The following is a 15758-nucleotide window of genomic DNA, read 5'->3' on the forward strand; positions in this document are numbered from 1 at the left end:
TGTTTTTATTTGTACTACTAGAGGCCTGGTACACGAAATTTGTGCACTGGTGTGTTGTGTCCTTCAGCCCAGCCTGCACCCTCTCCAATCTGGGACCCCTTGGGGCAGTCGGACATCCCTCTCACAATCCAGGACCGCTGGCTCCTAACCGCTCACCTGCCTGCCTGCCTGATTGCTCCTAACCGCTTCTGTCTGAGAGCCTGGTCACCCCCTAACCACTCCCCTACTAGCCTGACAGACACCTAACTGCTCCCCTGCCGGCCCGATCGCCCCCAACTGCCTTCCCCTGCTGGCCCGGTCACCCCCAACTGCCTTCCCCTGCAGGCCTGGTCACCCCCAACTGCCCTCCCCTGCAGGCCATCTTGTGGCAGCCATCTTTTGACCACATGGGAGTGGCCATCTTGTGCAAGGGCGTGATGGTCAACTTGCATATTACTGCTTTATTATATAGGATAAAGAAAATGTAATTTTGCTGTTAACTCTACTTTTTTATTGAAAATGTTTTGTAACTTTGCTTTAAAAATTTCTTAAATCCCACCACTGCCACCAAAAAAAAAAAAAATTTCTTATGAAGCCATTTACAAATTACATATTTAATTTAATAAAATACTTTAGACACAGAAAAAAAAATTAGCCTGGCCCTGACCGGTTTGGCTCAGTGGATAGAGCGTCGGCCTGTGGACTCAAGGGTCCCAGGTTCAATTCTGGTCAAGGGCATGTACCTTGGTTGCAGGCACATACCCAGTGGGGCGTGTGCGGGAGGCAGCTGATCGATGTTTCTCTCTCATCGATGTTTCTAGCTCTCTATCCCTCTCCCTTCCTCTCGGTAAAAAATCAATAAAATATATTTTAAAAAAATTAGCCTGCTATATTTGGCCAAACATTTAATTAATTCACCCCTAATGCCTTGGCAGGGCCAGGCCAAATGATTTCTCGGGCCTTATATGGCCTGCGGACCAGACATTCCCCACCCCTGCTCTATAGAATAGTGCCTATAAAAACAGTGTGTATTAACTGGATGTTTGATTATCCCCCGATTTTAATATTTAACATTCACAGATTAATTTGAGATCAGGACACTAGTACATACACAATATAACTTTACACTAGTCAAACAGGAGAAAAAAAAAGGTTAGCAGTGTAGTGACTTTTACTGCATGTTGTCTGTCCTCTATGTATAGAGTCATGTTTCTTAATATCCAGAATGTTTTAAAATAAGAAAGTTTGTAACTCTACCAGGGTTCTTTGACAGCAGTCTCTCCTTTTTTGAGGTACACAGTTTTCTTATAACACCTTTACTCCTATCAGAGTATATTGTTATATTGTAAAATACCCTTTCTATCTCTTGATTTAAGTGTTTTATTCAACTTCTTGATTCTTTGTCATGTACCATCCCTCCTTTCCTTCTGAACCTTACTCTCTTTTCGTGACCTTTAATCTCACAACCTTAGTGACGTTTTGGGGCCATTACTCCTTTATTGATTTTACTCATTAATATCAAATGAAGACAGCACTGATCAATCATATCAAGAATGCAACTATTATGACCCTAGAATCAGCTGGTTCCAGGACTTTTCTGGCCATTGAAGCCTTAAAAGGTCCTGAGATAACAAGTACAGTTGGAACAAGATGCAAAACGATGCGCCCTAAGACATGAGATTATTTGTCATCACTCAAACTGTGTTACTGTATTTACTAGTAATCAGTACCTTTGCTCAGGCTATGCTCTCTCTGGAATGGCATTTCTGTCTCTGCCTGGAGGTATTCTGCTCTTCCGGCAAAGCCTAGTTCACATGTAATCTTCTCTGTGAAGCTTTCATCACCATCTTATGCAGTATCATTGTTCATATTGTCAAAATCTATATGGTTTCAGACCCAGGTTTGTCTGGTTCCTCAGCATCTCGATCTATTTACTAAAAGTAACACCCTAAGCATCTTACTTTTTACTTGAGTTCCTTCAGGAAAGCATGGAAAATTTGTGTATTAGAGAAATCTTCCTCAGATCTTATCCAAAAAGAGGAAAGTAAAGGATTGAGTACATTTAAGCTTGTTTGCTTATTTGTTTTTATTGATTTTAGAGAGAGGAGGGGAGAGAGATAGAAACCTGGGCATGTACTCTGACCGGGAATCGAACCGTGACCTTCTGGTTCTTTGGTCAACATTCAACCGCTGAGCCACACTGGTCGGGCCATATTTAAATTCAATTTTTAACAGACATTACTAAACTGGTGTATGATATCCATAAATAGAACAGGAATTCCTGATGCCTTTCATGTGATAAAACAGGTTCTCTGTGAATATACAAGATAACTAAATAGGGATGGACTAAGGCTCCACTTAATATCAACATGAAAACTCAATACAAAACTTGAGGTTATATGACAACAAAGAATTACCCTCATGAAGCTATCTTTTTCTTCTGTCTTAATGAAAAGATGGAAGGACATAGCCACACCTAAGATATAGGTTGAGGATTGTCTTTAATACTATATGAAGTACTTTCACATGTGATCCTGAAAAGGTATGAGTAACCTGAGGATGTAGAAGGAACTAGTTTAATCCAAGGTACTGCTTTTTATTTTATTTTTTAGAATACATTTTATTTATTTATTTTTATTAATCTTCACCTGAGGATATTTTTCCATTGATTTTAGAGAGAGTGGAGGCGAGAGACAGAGAGAGAGAAACAGCGATGTGAGAGAGACACATTGATTGGTTGCCTCCCACATGGTGATCAAGCCTGCAACTGAGGTATGTGCCCTTGACAAGGGCTGCCTATTATACCATCCCTAAACTTTTTTCCTGAAAAGAATAGGAAATAAAGGATATCAGAAAAAAAAAAAATTCCACACATTCCTGTCACCTTAATAAGACAGAAAAAAATTTTAGGGATTTTCTTGCAAGCAGTTTACAATATGCTCAATGAACATCATGTTAACCATTTTGAAAATTTCAATTAGAAACATTCAGAAATTTAGCTTTAATCAGGTAGTATATTCACATCTAAAACCAGTATTATAAAAACTCATTTGCATAAAAATATACATAGTAATCTGAAGAATCAACAAACATAACTAGTGAAGTGGAACATCAACAGAAGCGTGCCACAGATTGGCCTCACCTTCCACGGTGACCTCAATTTCAGGAACTTTTGAATTACTCCCAGGGCTTCGTGGTCTTTTTGGGGACTGCAGGGCTATCAAGTAAGCACATAATTATTTTTGCATATTGTAAGAAAAACAGAAGGGGATGCTTTATAAGAGCGGAGTATTAAAATTCATACAGTTTGGCTCTTTTCAAAGAAACCTGAAGAATTAAACTGGTAGTGTTATCCTCCACATGAGTCTCAACAAAGCTGTGGAAACATGAACGGAGGATTGCAAACATGAAATTTTAAATGAATGTTTGAAAAACAAAAGGTCCATTAAATAAAATACCTTAAAAATATTGGTCAATGTTTCAGTATGATTTAGGTAATGTTGAAAAACAATGTTTTAATGCACTGAAGTATAATAAAGAGTATGTATAATCTCTTACCTTTAGTGTTTATTTTACTAGCCATTCCAGGAGGCAAGTAGGAAATAACTAGTTCAGGTCTAGAGAAAAAACAAAGAAACATTACAATAACCAGTATAATAATATTGGTCTTCACAGTTAGTAAAAATGATCATGACCAATATTTTTAATAAAGGTGATCACAGGATCATTCGGTAATGCAACAATATTGTCTAGTTTACTGAACCTAAAAAAACTCACTTTTCCTTCCCTCAACTATCTACTAAATGATTTTAGGAAAAATAAATAGCTTCTTTCATAAAAACGAAAATTAACACTAGTTTCTGCAGCTACTAAAATTATGCAGACAAGTAATAAGGAATTTAATCATTGAGATTCAGTTGCCCCTAAGTTTAACAAGGAATAAGAGAAAGGATAAAAATGAGCATTTTCATCCTCCATGCAAATATTCAGCCATATTAAGAGAGAGTTGTTTCTAACCAACTTGAAAATCACCATTGTGAGGCAGGTGTTATAATTCTTTTTGTACTAATGAAGAAAATCAAGTATAAGTTAAAGAATTTGCAAAGGCAATGGACAATGCCAGGACTGTAGCTCAGAGCTATGCTTTTCCATCCTGGATGTCAAAGGCTTAGCTGTCACATGGAGCTAGAAAATAATTTAAATAGAAATAATAACTTTATCATAATTCCAGAAATGACTACATTGGCAAATAGAACTTACTTTTTAACAACAAACTTGATTTTATTACTGCCACGAACAATCCTTTCAAGTCGTGGAATTCCAAACCAGGTAGGGCTTCGGAAGGGAATTCCTTCTGGCAAGCCTTCTACATAAAGGAACTCAGGATTTGATTCAAACACAGGATATGGTACTTTTACTGCCTCTGTGAGTCCAAGAGCTTGAGCTGAAATTTGGAAAACAAACAAACAAACATATGGAAGATAAAATTTTACAATCTTTTATTTTTGTCTGACAGCATTCTCTTTTCATGTTTTATCTTTTCAAGAGGTGTAATTGACATATAACATCGTATTAGTTTCCAATCTATAATATAACAATACAGTATTTGTACATATTGCAAAATAATTACCACAATTAACCCAGTAAACATCTGGACATTCTCAAATATGTTATGTAAAAATTCCCTACAATCTATTAATATCCATTCAATAGGAAGGCTTAGTATATTGTGCAAAACTGAAGAACAAGCCTAAAAAAATAAGTACTTTTAAGATGAACATTTTAACACTTCAAATCAAAGGGACAGTTATATTACTAGTTAAAATTATCTCTGTGCTCTGGGCAGAATGAACTGTAGCACGTACCCAGCCTTTGTATGTCACCTAGATGCAAGTTTGCTGTTTAAAAAATAAGTTGCATATGATGTATCTAAGCATAACTCAAGTTAGAGATCAGAGGCTGAGTAAATAAGATTCCTGATTTAGGACACAAACGTCAATACCAGGTATTAAAAGGACGATGGGACCGTCCAGGGAATACTGCCATCTCTCCCACTCCCTACTTCCTTCTCCATGACAGACACACCCAGTCTACGGAAACACTCCTGCTGAGCCTCCTCAGAATCCCTCTCCAGACAGCGCTCCAGGAAACCGCTGGCAACAACTCTACGTTGAAACACGGTGAAACCTAGTGGCCATTCGGTGTTAGCCAGATTAGAAGTACAGCAGAGGAACTGAGATTTAGCCCAACTCCTCCCTTGCTCTCCCATTTTGACATATGAGAAAACTGAATCCAAGAAAAAGAAATTGTTCAGTTTGAATAGTGAATTTAGTAGCAGAAATAAACCAAAACCCATTTTCTGGGACCGTCCTTCTTTAAGTCATGAACTGATATAATTCATTCAGAACACTGCCTTTCATTTGTTTTTCAATTAAGACATAATCACTGAGTTTTACTTACCAAATTTCAAATTAAAAATCTCTTCCACTTGCTTCCGTAGCTTGGTAATTCTGACATTCCAATCTTCTTTGACTACAAAGCAAAAATAAAACTAATTAATAATGCTCCTTATTGGTTCTGACACAAAATTAGATTGAATGCTGTTCTTTCCAGTGATGCTCTTTTTAAAAAATTGAGATGTGATTGACATATAATATTATATTAGTTTTAGGTGTATAATACAGGGATACTCTTTTTTTAAAAAAATATATTTTATAGATTTTTTACAGAGAGGAAGGGAGAGGGATAGAGAGTTAGAAGCATAGAGAGAAACATCGATCAGCTGCCTCCTGCACACCTCCTACTGGGGATGTGCCCGCAACCAAGGTACATGCCCTTTACCAGAATCGAACCCGGGACCCTTGAGTACACAGGCCAACGCTCTATCCACTGAGCCAAACCAGTTAGGGTGTCCAGGGATACTCTTAATTCAATTTTATTTAAGAACATTTTATTTAAAATCATTGGATCTTAAGGAAATAATGATTTCCTGCTCTAGCCAGTTTGGCTCAGTGGATAAAGTGTTGGCCTCAGACTGAAGGGTTCCGGGTTCGATTCTGGTCAAGGGCATGTATGTGGGTTGCAGCTAATCGATATGTCTCTCTCACATTGATGTGTCTCTCTGTCTCTACCCCTCCCTTCCACTCTCTCTAAAAATCAATAGAAAAATATCCTTGGGTGTGGATTAACAACAAACAAACAAAAAAGAAAGAAAAAAGGAATGATTTCCTGCACTTGTCAAATATCAGAACTGAGACAGACAGGGTTCAAATTTAGGTTCACATTGTAAACAAAGAACTTGTTCATGTTCAGCCCAGCCGGTGTGACGCAGTGGTTGAGTGTCAACCCATGACTCAAGAAGTAGCTGGTTTGATTCCTGGATGGGGCATGTGCCCATGTTTTGGGCTCAGTCCCTGGTGGGGGTGGCTGATCAATGTTTCTCTCTCATCAATGTTTTTATCTCTCTATCTCTTTCCCTTCCTCTCCCCCTCTCTAAATAATAAAAACATACTTGAAAAACAACAACACAGAACTTGTTCATAAGAGTGCTCTGAATGAGTGTTTTGTGTGTTTTTTTATCCTCACCCAAGTATATGTTTTTAATTATTTGAGAGAGAGAGAAAGGGGGAGAAACAGAAAAACAGATGTGGGAGAGAAACATCTACCAGTTGCCTCCCATATACACCCAATTGGGGATCAAACCCACAGCCTGGGTATGTGCCCTGACCAGGAATGGAACCCATAATATTTTGATGTACAGGACGGTGTTCCAACCAACTGAGCCACCAGCCAGGGCTAAATAAGTGGTTTTCAAACATTCCTCCTTGGAGTCACATCAGAGAATCCTGTGGGGATTGGGAAGGCCTATACCAGGTTCAACCAACAACTTCACTTGCAATTGCTTTCCATACAGGCATTCCTTGTTTTATTGAACAGCTATGTGCCTAGAAACCCACACAAAGCAAACTTCACTAATCACAGCAAGAAATAAATGGTAAAGAAATGGAAATAAATGGCAGAAATAAATGTTAAAGAGATTTGAGAGTTGTCACTCAACACTACTCACATCTACAACTGGTTATTTCCTTAACCCTCATTTACAAGACAAACATTCCCTTTTAAATGTGATGTAAAAATAAAGGAAAATATGTCATTAAAAAGACGTGCAGGATGTCACTCACTGGGACAGATAATCAGGACTGTGTGACAAAATTAAGTGTGAATGTCATTGTGTTTACTGACAAAGGCAGTAGGAGATGTTGGAGAGGTTCTGAAAATATTGCTAAAAGTTGGTGGCCTCAGAAAGTCTCTTAATATTTCGTTACCGTTACTGTAAAAGAACATTAGAAGTTTTGCTTTAAAAGAAAACTAGCATCTCAAGGATTTAGCATGGTAGTGTAACCATTCAGCCAGAGTAACGCTGCTATAAACAAAATCTGAATTATTACTATAAAGATATCTAGCTTCTCCTTCTCCAAGGTAAAGAGCTTCTGTTAACTTGTTGCTCAGACACCCCTTCCGCTTCACCTCATCCTACACTTCCTTTTCTGCTTTTACAAAAGATCTCTGAACTACTCCTCAGAAGAGCCAAGTAATACCACCCCGTTCTTCCCATTCAAAGCTCAATTACCTGGCTAGCTCCACAACTTTCTCACAGTTGACATATTATCTTTTATCAAATTGAAGGTGAAGTACACCCACAGTGTATTTAGGCATACAACTGTTACCTAATCCCAGGTCATGCCAAGAATTAAAAAGACATTGCTGATGGCAATAGTGACTAACAAAACTTTTGTTGTATAGTCTAAACTTGTACTGATGAAAATGCTATTACTCAATCCTTGGAGTGACATCTATGGTGCCTGTATATCCTTTCAATGATGCATGTTTAACATTCTCAGTTTGCAGTCAATATTAAGCAGTGATCATATTAATCACAAACTTGAATTTGAGGTCTGTCTTGAGAAATGAAAGGTCATTCATAGACTTCCATCATATTCTGGCTAATCAATATTAAAGCTCTACCTTTGGGAATACTTTTTTTATATATATATATTACTTCCCTTAGCAAAATCTGTGTACTCTCCAATCTTCAATTCATCATCAATATATTGTTTCTTGCCTAAATCAAAAATGCATGCTGAGGCGGTTGCTGTGCTGATTTTGATGCTCAACCTGCAGGATTCCTGGCACAGGATAATTTTGTTTCCCTAGTTTAGTATTTCTCAACCAGTTTTCATGCCATGATCAACACAACATTATACAACCTATTTGGCATACTGGCTGACCTTCACCAGTTGCTCCAGGTACCCTAAGAGTTGAAAGATGAGTATTTTAGTATAGAAAATAATTCCATCTTGTATAATAGTTCATTCACCTTAGTATTTACAAGAATGGTTAACTACACACACAGAGAAACAGCCATTGGTTCTTGGCAACAAAGTCCCTAAGATTGTAAAAGATATACAAGTTGTGGTCACTTTTCTGACACTCTGCAATGGTAAACAAAAAGATGACAAAGAGCCCAGACAGCATGGTTCAGTGGTTAAGCATAGACCTATGAACCAGGTCACCATTTGATTCCCAGTCAGGGCATATACCCGGGTTGCAGGCTTGATCCCGTGTGGGAAGTTCTGAAGGCAGCTGATAAGTGATTCTCATCATTGATATTTCTATCTCTCTCCCTTTTCCCTTTCTCCCTGAAATCAATAAAAAAACAAAACATATTTTAAAAAAAGATGGAAAATAAAAGCAGACTTATAGCTTAAATAAAGAAAATAAAACCATTCACATAATTAAAACTGAGACTTCATATATCTTTCTATTGGCCAGTGCAATTGCTGGAATTACAGTATTTGTCATCTGAAAAATAGGGTATGGCCCTGTTCAGTGTGGATCAGTTGAAGCAACGTCCTGCACACCAAAAAGTGGCGGGTGTGATCCCCAGTTGGGGTCCATATGGGAGGCAACTGATCTATGTTTCTCTCTCACATTCATGTTTCTTTCTTTCTCTTTCTTCTGTCTTTTCTTTTCCCTCCCTCCCTGCCTCTCCCCTCCCTCACTCCTTCCCTCTCTCTCCTACCCACCTCTCCCCACCCCTTCCTCTCTCTAAAATCAACAAAAAGCATATCTCAGGTGAGGGAAGGAAAAAAGATGAAAAAACAGGGTTTGTATAAATAAAGATTAAAGTTTAAATCTGCATAGTCTGCAACATTTGCCACATCTGACAACTGAGCACTTAAAAAATGGCAAGTTGAATTGAGATAAGAGTATAAAATACACATGGGCATTTCAAATAGAATACCCTATTCTATATCATAAAAGGCTAATATGCAAATTGACCGATTGGCAGAATGACCGGTTGCTATGACACACACTGACCACCACGAGACAAATGCTCAACACAGGAGCTGCGCCCTGGTGGTCATTGCACTCCCACTGGGGGAGCGCCACTCAGCCAAAAGCCGGGCTCATGGCTTGCAAGCACAGCAGGGGTGGCGGGAGCCTCTCCCGCCTCCGCAGCAGCGCAAAGGATGTCTGACTGATGGCTTAGGCCTGCCCCCCAGGAGAAGCGGGCCTAAACCGTCAGTCGGACATCCCCTGAGGGCTCCTGGACTGCAAATTTCATGCACTGGGCCTCTAGTAAACATATGAAATAAAAAATGCAAATTCCTTTTTCATGTATATTTTATATTGATTAGGTTGAAACAGATTTGTTTACTAGAAAATTTAAAATGACATATGTGGCTTGCATTTGTGACACACATTTTATTTCTACTGAACACCACTGGTCCAAATTCAAAGCTCAAATTCTCTAAAACTGCTTATGTTCATATTGATAAATCAAGTAGTGTCTGTACTGAAATTCCTCAAAATATATTTTTGGAGAAAGAAGAGGAATTCCATTGCTTTAAAAGGTTTTTTAAAAGCTTAAAAACAATTTATCTAATAAGGTTTTTTCCCCTTCAATTTATTTATTTATTGATTTTAAGAGAGAGAGACAAAGGAAAGAGAGGGAGAGAGATAAATTTATTGTTCCGCTTATTTATGCATTCATTGGTTGCTTCTTGTATGTTCCTGACCAGGGATCAAACCTGCAACCTTGACGTATCAGGACAACACTTTAACCAACTGAGCTATCTGGCCAGGGCTTCATAAGCTTTTAAAAAAGAAATTCACTATCATTTTACCTGGTGTATTCGTTCTTGGCTGAGTAACTTCAGTAGTACTGTGAGTCAGAAGTTCTGGTCTGTAAAAATAAGTTGACATTAGTAACAGAGCATTTAGGAATGCCTTAAAGGCCTTCTCCATACATGTGTGCAGGGCCACTGATTTTCAATATGGTTCATTCGGCCTTCTTGTGCAATGAAAAGTACCATTCTAGTGACTCCAGATTATTTTGAAAATAGCAATTTTAACAGATTCAGGTGGAACTACCTGTATGTCCTCAAAAGCATTTTAAGCTTAAATGTATAAAACCTTTCCCTCCAACCAGCTCAACCTTCTTTTTTTAAATCCTGAATGAACTATATCACAATATAGCTAGAAATATCTAGCTATGTCATCCTAAAGTTGCCTCACCCTTACACAATTAGTCCCAACAAACATACACAAATGCACAACCCCCAAACAGTAATAAGCAAGTAATAGAGTCTACACCCACCACAATTCTTTTTTTTTTTATATATATTTTATTGATTTTTTACAGAGAGGAAGGAAGAGAGACAGAGAGTTAGAAACATCGATGAGAGAGAAACATCGATCGGCCGCCTCCTGCACATCTCCCACCGGGGATATGCCTGCAACCCAGGCACATGCCCTTGACTGGAATCGAACCCAGGACCCTCCAGTCCGCAGGCCGACGCTCTATCCACTGAGCCAAACCGGTTTCGGCCACCACAATTTTTCTGTATTAAAAACGGGCCTTTTGTTTACACTCCCTGCTTCCAAATTACCCATTCTGCTATCCTTCAAACCCAAGCCAAAACAGCATTTCTAAAATGTAAATCCAAATTATTTTAAGGGGAATCAGCTTTAAAATTGTTTAATTACTCCACTGATTATATAAGACTTAAGGCCTTTCCTCCACTTGGCTGCCTCAATCTGTCTTTCACTCAGTGCGCACAAGGCATCTCAACCCACTCCGCACAGAATGGTGAGGTTAGGTAAACATTAAAGTACATTCGATACCTCTTGCCCCCACATACATTATTTCTTTTATTTGAAACACCTTTTCTCCAATTTCTATGTACAACTGACCAATCTACATGCTACCCCTGGTCTTCTCCCCCAAAGTGCTTAGTAATACTTTACTGAATTTATCTCTGTAATAAGTCTTCTGAACTGTCACACCCAATTTTGTACATCTGGTACCTGGCACTAAATAAACATTTGCTCCATAAATGAATCTAAATGTAACGCCTTAATTCTGAATACTAGAATAAGTCCAACTGAGAAGCGAACAAAAAGTCATCCATTTTCATGAAATTAATATTTAAGACAACATTAAATTTATTTCTGTAGATTACAATCTTACCTTTTAATAACAAATTTAATTCGATTGCCCACTTGAATAATTTTTTCAAGCCTTGGGATTCCATACCATGAAGGACTTCTAAAAGGAATGTTTTCTGGTAGTCCTTCCACATAGAGATCATTAGGATGTGCCTCAAATTTCTGGTAAGGTACAGCCTTGGCTTCAGTGCTCCCCAAGGCTTCAGCTTTACAAAAGAAAAACAATTCAGGAGACTAAGTTCCTGCTGCAATCATATTTTGGTACAATCCAAATCAGTGTACATGTCAATGTTTTAGAAAGCCAAGTACACTCTGGAAACAATACACTAACCACGAAATAGACTTAAAGCAGCAATTGCAGGTATAAAGGGCCGCTGATCAAGGGTAACTTGTGGTGGACTTAATGTTTCCTGATTCTAAGACCATCTTAATAACATTAAGATCTTGTTATAAAAAACTTTTCTGTATCTTTTGAAAGAAATAAAAAAAGAAAACTATGACACAATAAAGAGTATCTGGGAGTTTGTTACACTATTCTCTCCCCTTTGGTACAGGTTTAGAACGTTTCATAATAAATATATATTTGAAAACAATAGAGAAAAACTAGAAGTGAGTCATATTTATTGTATTTACTTTGTTAAAGCAAAATTTGGGGAAATTATTCTATAACATACTTTAGTTGGGGGAAAAATTAGACTTACCAAATTTTTTGCAGAAAAGCTGATCTACCATCTTTCGTAATTTAGTAATTCTGGCATACCACTCTTCCTTTACTGTAAGAATAAAAAGTATACAAATTTTCTCAATTTGATGCCATTAATATAATTATGAAATAGGCAATATCATTTTGCTATTCTGACTAAAATTATCCATATGATTTCAGAATGTGTTTATTAAAACAGTACTAACACTGAATAAAAAGAGTAAGAGTAAAACAATTGACAAAATGGAAATTTATAATTTAAGATAATTTTACATAGGTAATAGGTGTTCTAAAGTGTCATAATTAAAGAAAATAATACAATTCAGTTTACTCAGAAATAGCTAGCAGATTTATGCAATGATAAATTTAGGCATTTAAGACTACTCGCAAGCATTCCACTACACAAACTCTAAGTGATGCAAATTGTATTTAAAAACATTTTTTTTAAAAAATATGTTTTTATTGCCTGGCTGGCATGGCTCAGTGGTTGACCATCGACCTATGAACCAGGAGATCATGGTTCAATTCCCAATCAGAGCACATGCCTGGGTTGCAGGCTCGATCCCCGGCGGGCATGCAGGAGGCAGCCGATCGATGATTCTCTCTCATCATTGATGTTTCTATCTCTCTCTCCCTCTCTGAAAGATTTTTAGAGAGAGAGGAAGGGAGAGGGATAAAGAGATAGAAACACATATGAGAAATATCATCGATCAGCTACCCCCTTTACAGTCCCTACTGGGGATCGAGTCAGCAACCTGGGCATGTGCCCTGACCGGAAATCAAACTGGTGACCTCTTGGTTCACGGGTTGAAGTTCAACCACTGAACCAAACTGGCTGGGCTTAAATTTTTATTTATTGATTTAAGAGACAGAGAGACAGACAGAGAGGGAGAAAGAGAGGAGAGAAATAGACATTGATTTGTTGTCCCACTTATTTATGCATTCATTAGTTGATTCTTGTATGTGCCCTGACTAGGGACCAAACCTTGGCGTATCTGGATGATGCTCTAACCAACTGCACTACCCGGCCAGGGCTCAAATTTTATTTTATATACCCACCCAGTCTACTCTCTTGCAAAAGCAAGCAAGAGAACAAATCACGATTGTATTTCCTTCAAAACACAACTAACAAACAAATGATAATCTGTTGCCTATATGCTTTAAGAAGTATATCGTTTTATGTCCTAGGTATAATGATGAGTGATTATTTAATTGGCTAATGTATACTTGGGTAATAAATTGTTCAATAGCCCTAGCTGGATTGACTCAGTGGATAGAGTATCAGCATGTGGACTGAAGGGTCCCAGATTCCGGCTGGGGGCACATGCCTGGGTTGCAGGCTCAATCCCCAGTAGGGGACATACAGGAGGCAGCCGATCAATGATTCTCTCTCATCATTGATGTTTCTATCTCTCCCTCTCCCTTCCTCTCTGAAATCAATAAAGAGATATATTAAAAAAAATGTATAACTCCAGGAAATGGAAGAAACTAATATTAAAAAAATAAAAATTGTTCAATACTTTATCCCAGATAATGTTTGCATCTCAAAAGAACAGATACGCTTCTTTTAGTCTACCCAAAAATATGATGCTGATTTGTACTTATTTATAATGGGTTACTATGAAGAAAATGAGTTTATTGTTCTAGAGAGTATTGGAAATATTTTGACATTGTATATTTCTTTTTTTTTTAATTAATATACTAGTGGCCTGGTGCACAGATTCATGCACATTGAAAGGAAATTAATTAGAAGAAATATTTTAATATCATTATTCACCCTTTCTCTATAATAGAAGTGTCAGAGATGAAAGAAAATGGGTAAAATGTATATGAAAATAATATATAAATTGATTAATAAAGAAACAATAACAACATCAAGTAAATTTTCCATCAGTTGGTTTTTCATCGGAGAAATTTAGTGATAGGCAAAATTGACATGTAACAGTCATTCCACCACAACTATGTTCGATAACTGCATCCTCATTTATTTCATTTTCACTATGAAGGCAGTTCCTACCAGTACTGGTAGTACTTGTTGATGACTGTTCTTCAGACATATTCTGTTGACGACGCCGGCTTCTTTTGGCTTCAGAGGTACGTTGTGCCAATAGTTGGTCTTCTGATACATTCTGTCAACATTGTCACTTTCTTTCAGCGTCATAAGTATGTTGTGCCAATAGTTGTTCTTTAGAGATATTTTGTCGACAACGCCGGCTTCTTTCGGCTTCAGAGGTACGTTGTGCCAATAGTTGGTCTTCAGACATATTCTGTTGAAGACGCCACTTTCTTTCAGCTTCAGAGGTACGTTGTGCCAATAGTTGTTCTTCAGACATATTCTGTCGATGATGCCACTTTCTTTCTTTCAACGGCTTCTTTTGGCTTCAGAGGTATGTTGTGCCAATAGTTGGTCTTCAGACATACTCTGTCCATGATGCCACTTTCTTTCAGCTTCAGAATGTCAACAAAAACAACCAAATTCACGATCGACAATGACAGATCAAAACACGCATGCGATTGGCGCCAGCAAGAGCTTTATATGTATTGTGCATGTGTGAGTCAATGTTTATTTTTAAATTGTCAGTGCATGTCATATGTACCAGCTGGCCGGTCAGTCAGTTGGTCAGTCAGTCACTTAGCCTTTAAATATATAGACTAGAGGCCCAGTGCACAGATTCGTGAACACTGAAAGGAAATTAATTAGAAGGTGGCCGGTGGGGCGAGATGGGCTGGACATGTCCTGGAGCCATCCTCGCACGGTCCCTCCCCAGCAGCTGCACCTGGGGTGGCGCCAGGGCTCGAAGGGCGTCTGTGGAGTGAGCCGGGTCCCTCCAGCAGGTGGGGTTCCCAGCCTGGCCTGAGGGACTCAGGCCGAAACCAGCAGTCTGACATCCCCCAAGGGGTCCTGGCGTGCAAGAGGGCACTCTGCAAAGTTGCTGTCACTCAGCAGCTTCTGGGTTGAGCATCTGCCCCCTGGTGGTCAGTGCACGTCAAAACTATTGCTCGGAGTGTCTGCCCCCCTGGTGGTCACTGTGCATCATAGCAAACGGTCGGATGGTCGGACAGTCACTTGGGCTTTTATATATATAGATTTTCATTGATTTCAGAGAGGAATGGAGAGGGAGAGAGCGATAGAAACATCAATGATGAGAGAGAATCATTGATTGGCTGTCTCCTGCACGCACCCTACTGGGGATCAAGCCCGCAACTTGGGCATGTGCCCCTGAGTGGAACTGAAGGTGGGACCCGGACCCCTCAGTCTGCAAGCTGCCGCTCTACCCACTGAGCCAAACCAGCTACGGCACATTGTATATTTCTTATACATAAGGTTCTGATATGACTGGAGACCTACCTCCTGAAGCTGGTTTATCAAGCTGTAAGTCCTCACGTGTTGAATTCAGAAGTTCATGTCTGCAAGGTAAGAAACAGTATTAAATATTCAAAAGGTACTATTAATCAAAGTAGTAACTACTAGTACTTATTTAATATTCAGTCATTAAGACCAGTTTCTAAAGAAAAAGACAATCTGGACTCCCGAGTAAAATTAAATTCTAATTTCTTGAGA

The 15758-nt window shown here is 38.5% G+C and overlaps 1 protein-coding gene across 1 annotated transcript in view; it reads right to left on the reverse strand.

Annotated features, from left to right (window-relative positions):
- Nucleotides 1–15758, reverse strand: part of GTF2I (general transcription factor IIi) — a 96407-nt gene that overhangs the window by 13980 nt on the left and 66669 nt on the right. The window contains 8 exon segments of the mRNA XM_006088229.2: nt 3122–3196; nt 3538–3596; nt 4240–4423; nt 5440–5511; nt 10170–10228; nt 11516–11699; nt 12195–12266; nt 15546–15604. Of these exon segments, the coding sequence (XP_006088291.1) occupies nt 3122–3196; nt 3538–3596; nt 4240–4423; nt 5440–5511; nt 10170–10228; nt 11516–11699; nt 12195–12266; nt 15546–15604 (764 nt within the window).

This window comes from Myotis lucifugus, unplaced genomic scaffold (assembly GCF_000147115.1).
Source record: "Myotis lucifugus unplaced genomic scaffold, Myoluc2.0 scaffold_45, whole genome shotgun sequence".
Classification (NCBI taxonomy): domain Eukaryota; kingdom Metazoa; phylum Chordata; class Mammalia; order Chiroptera; family Vespertilionidae; genus Myotis; species Myotis lucifugus.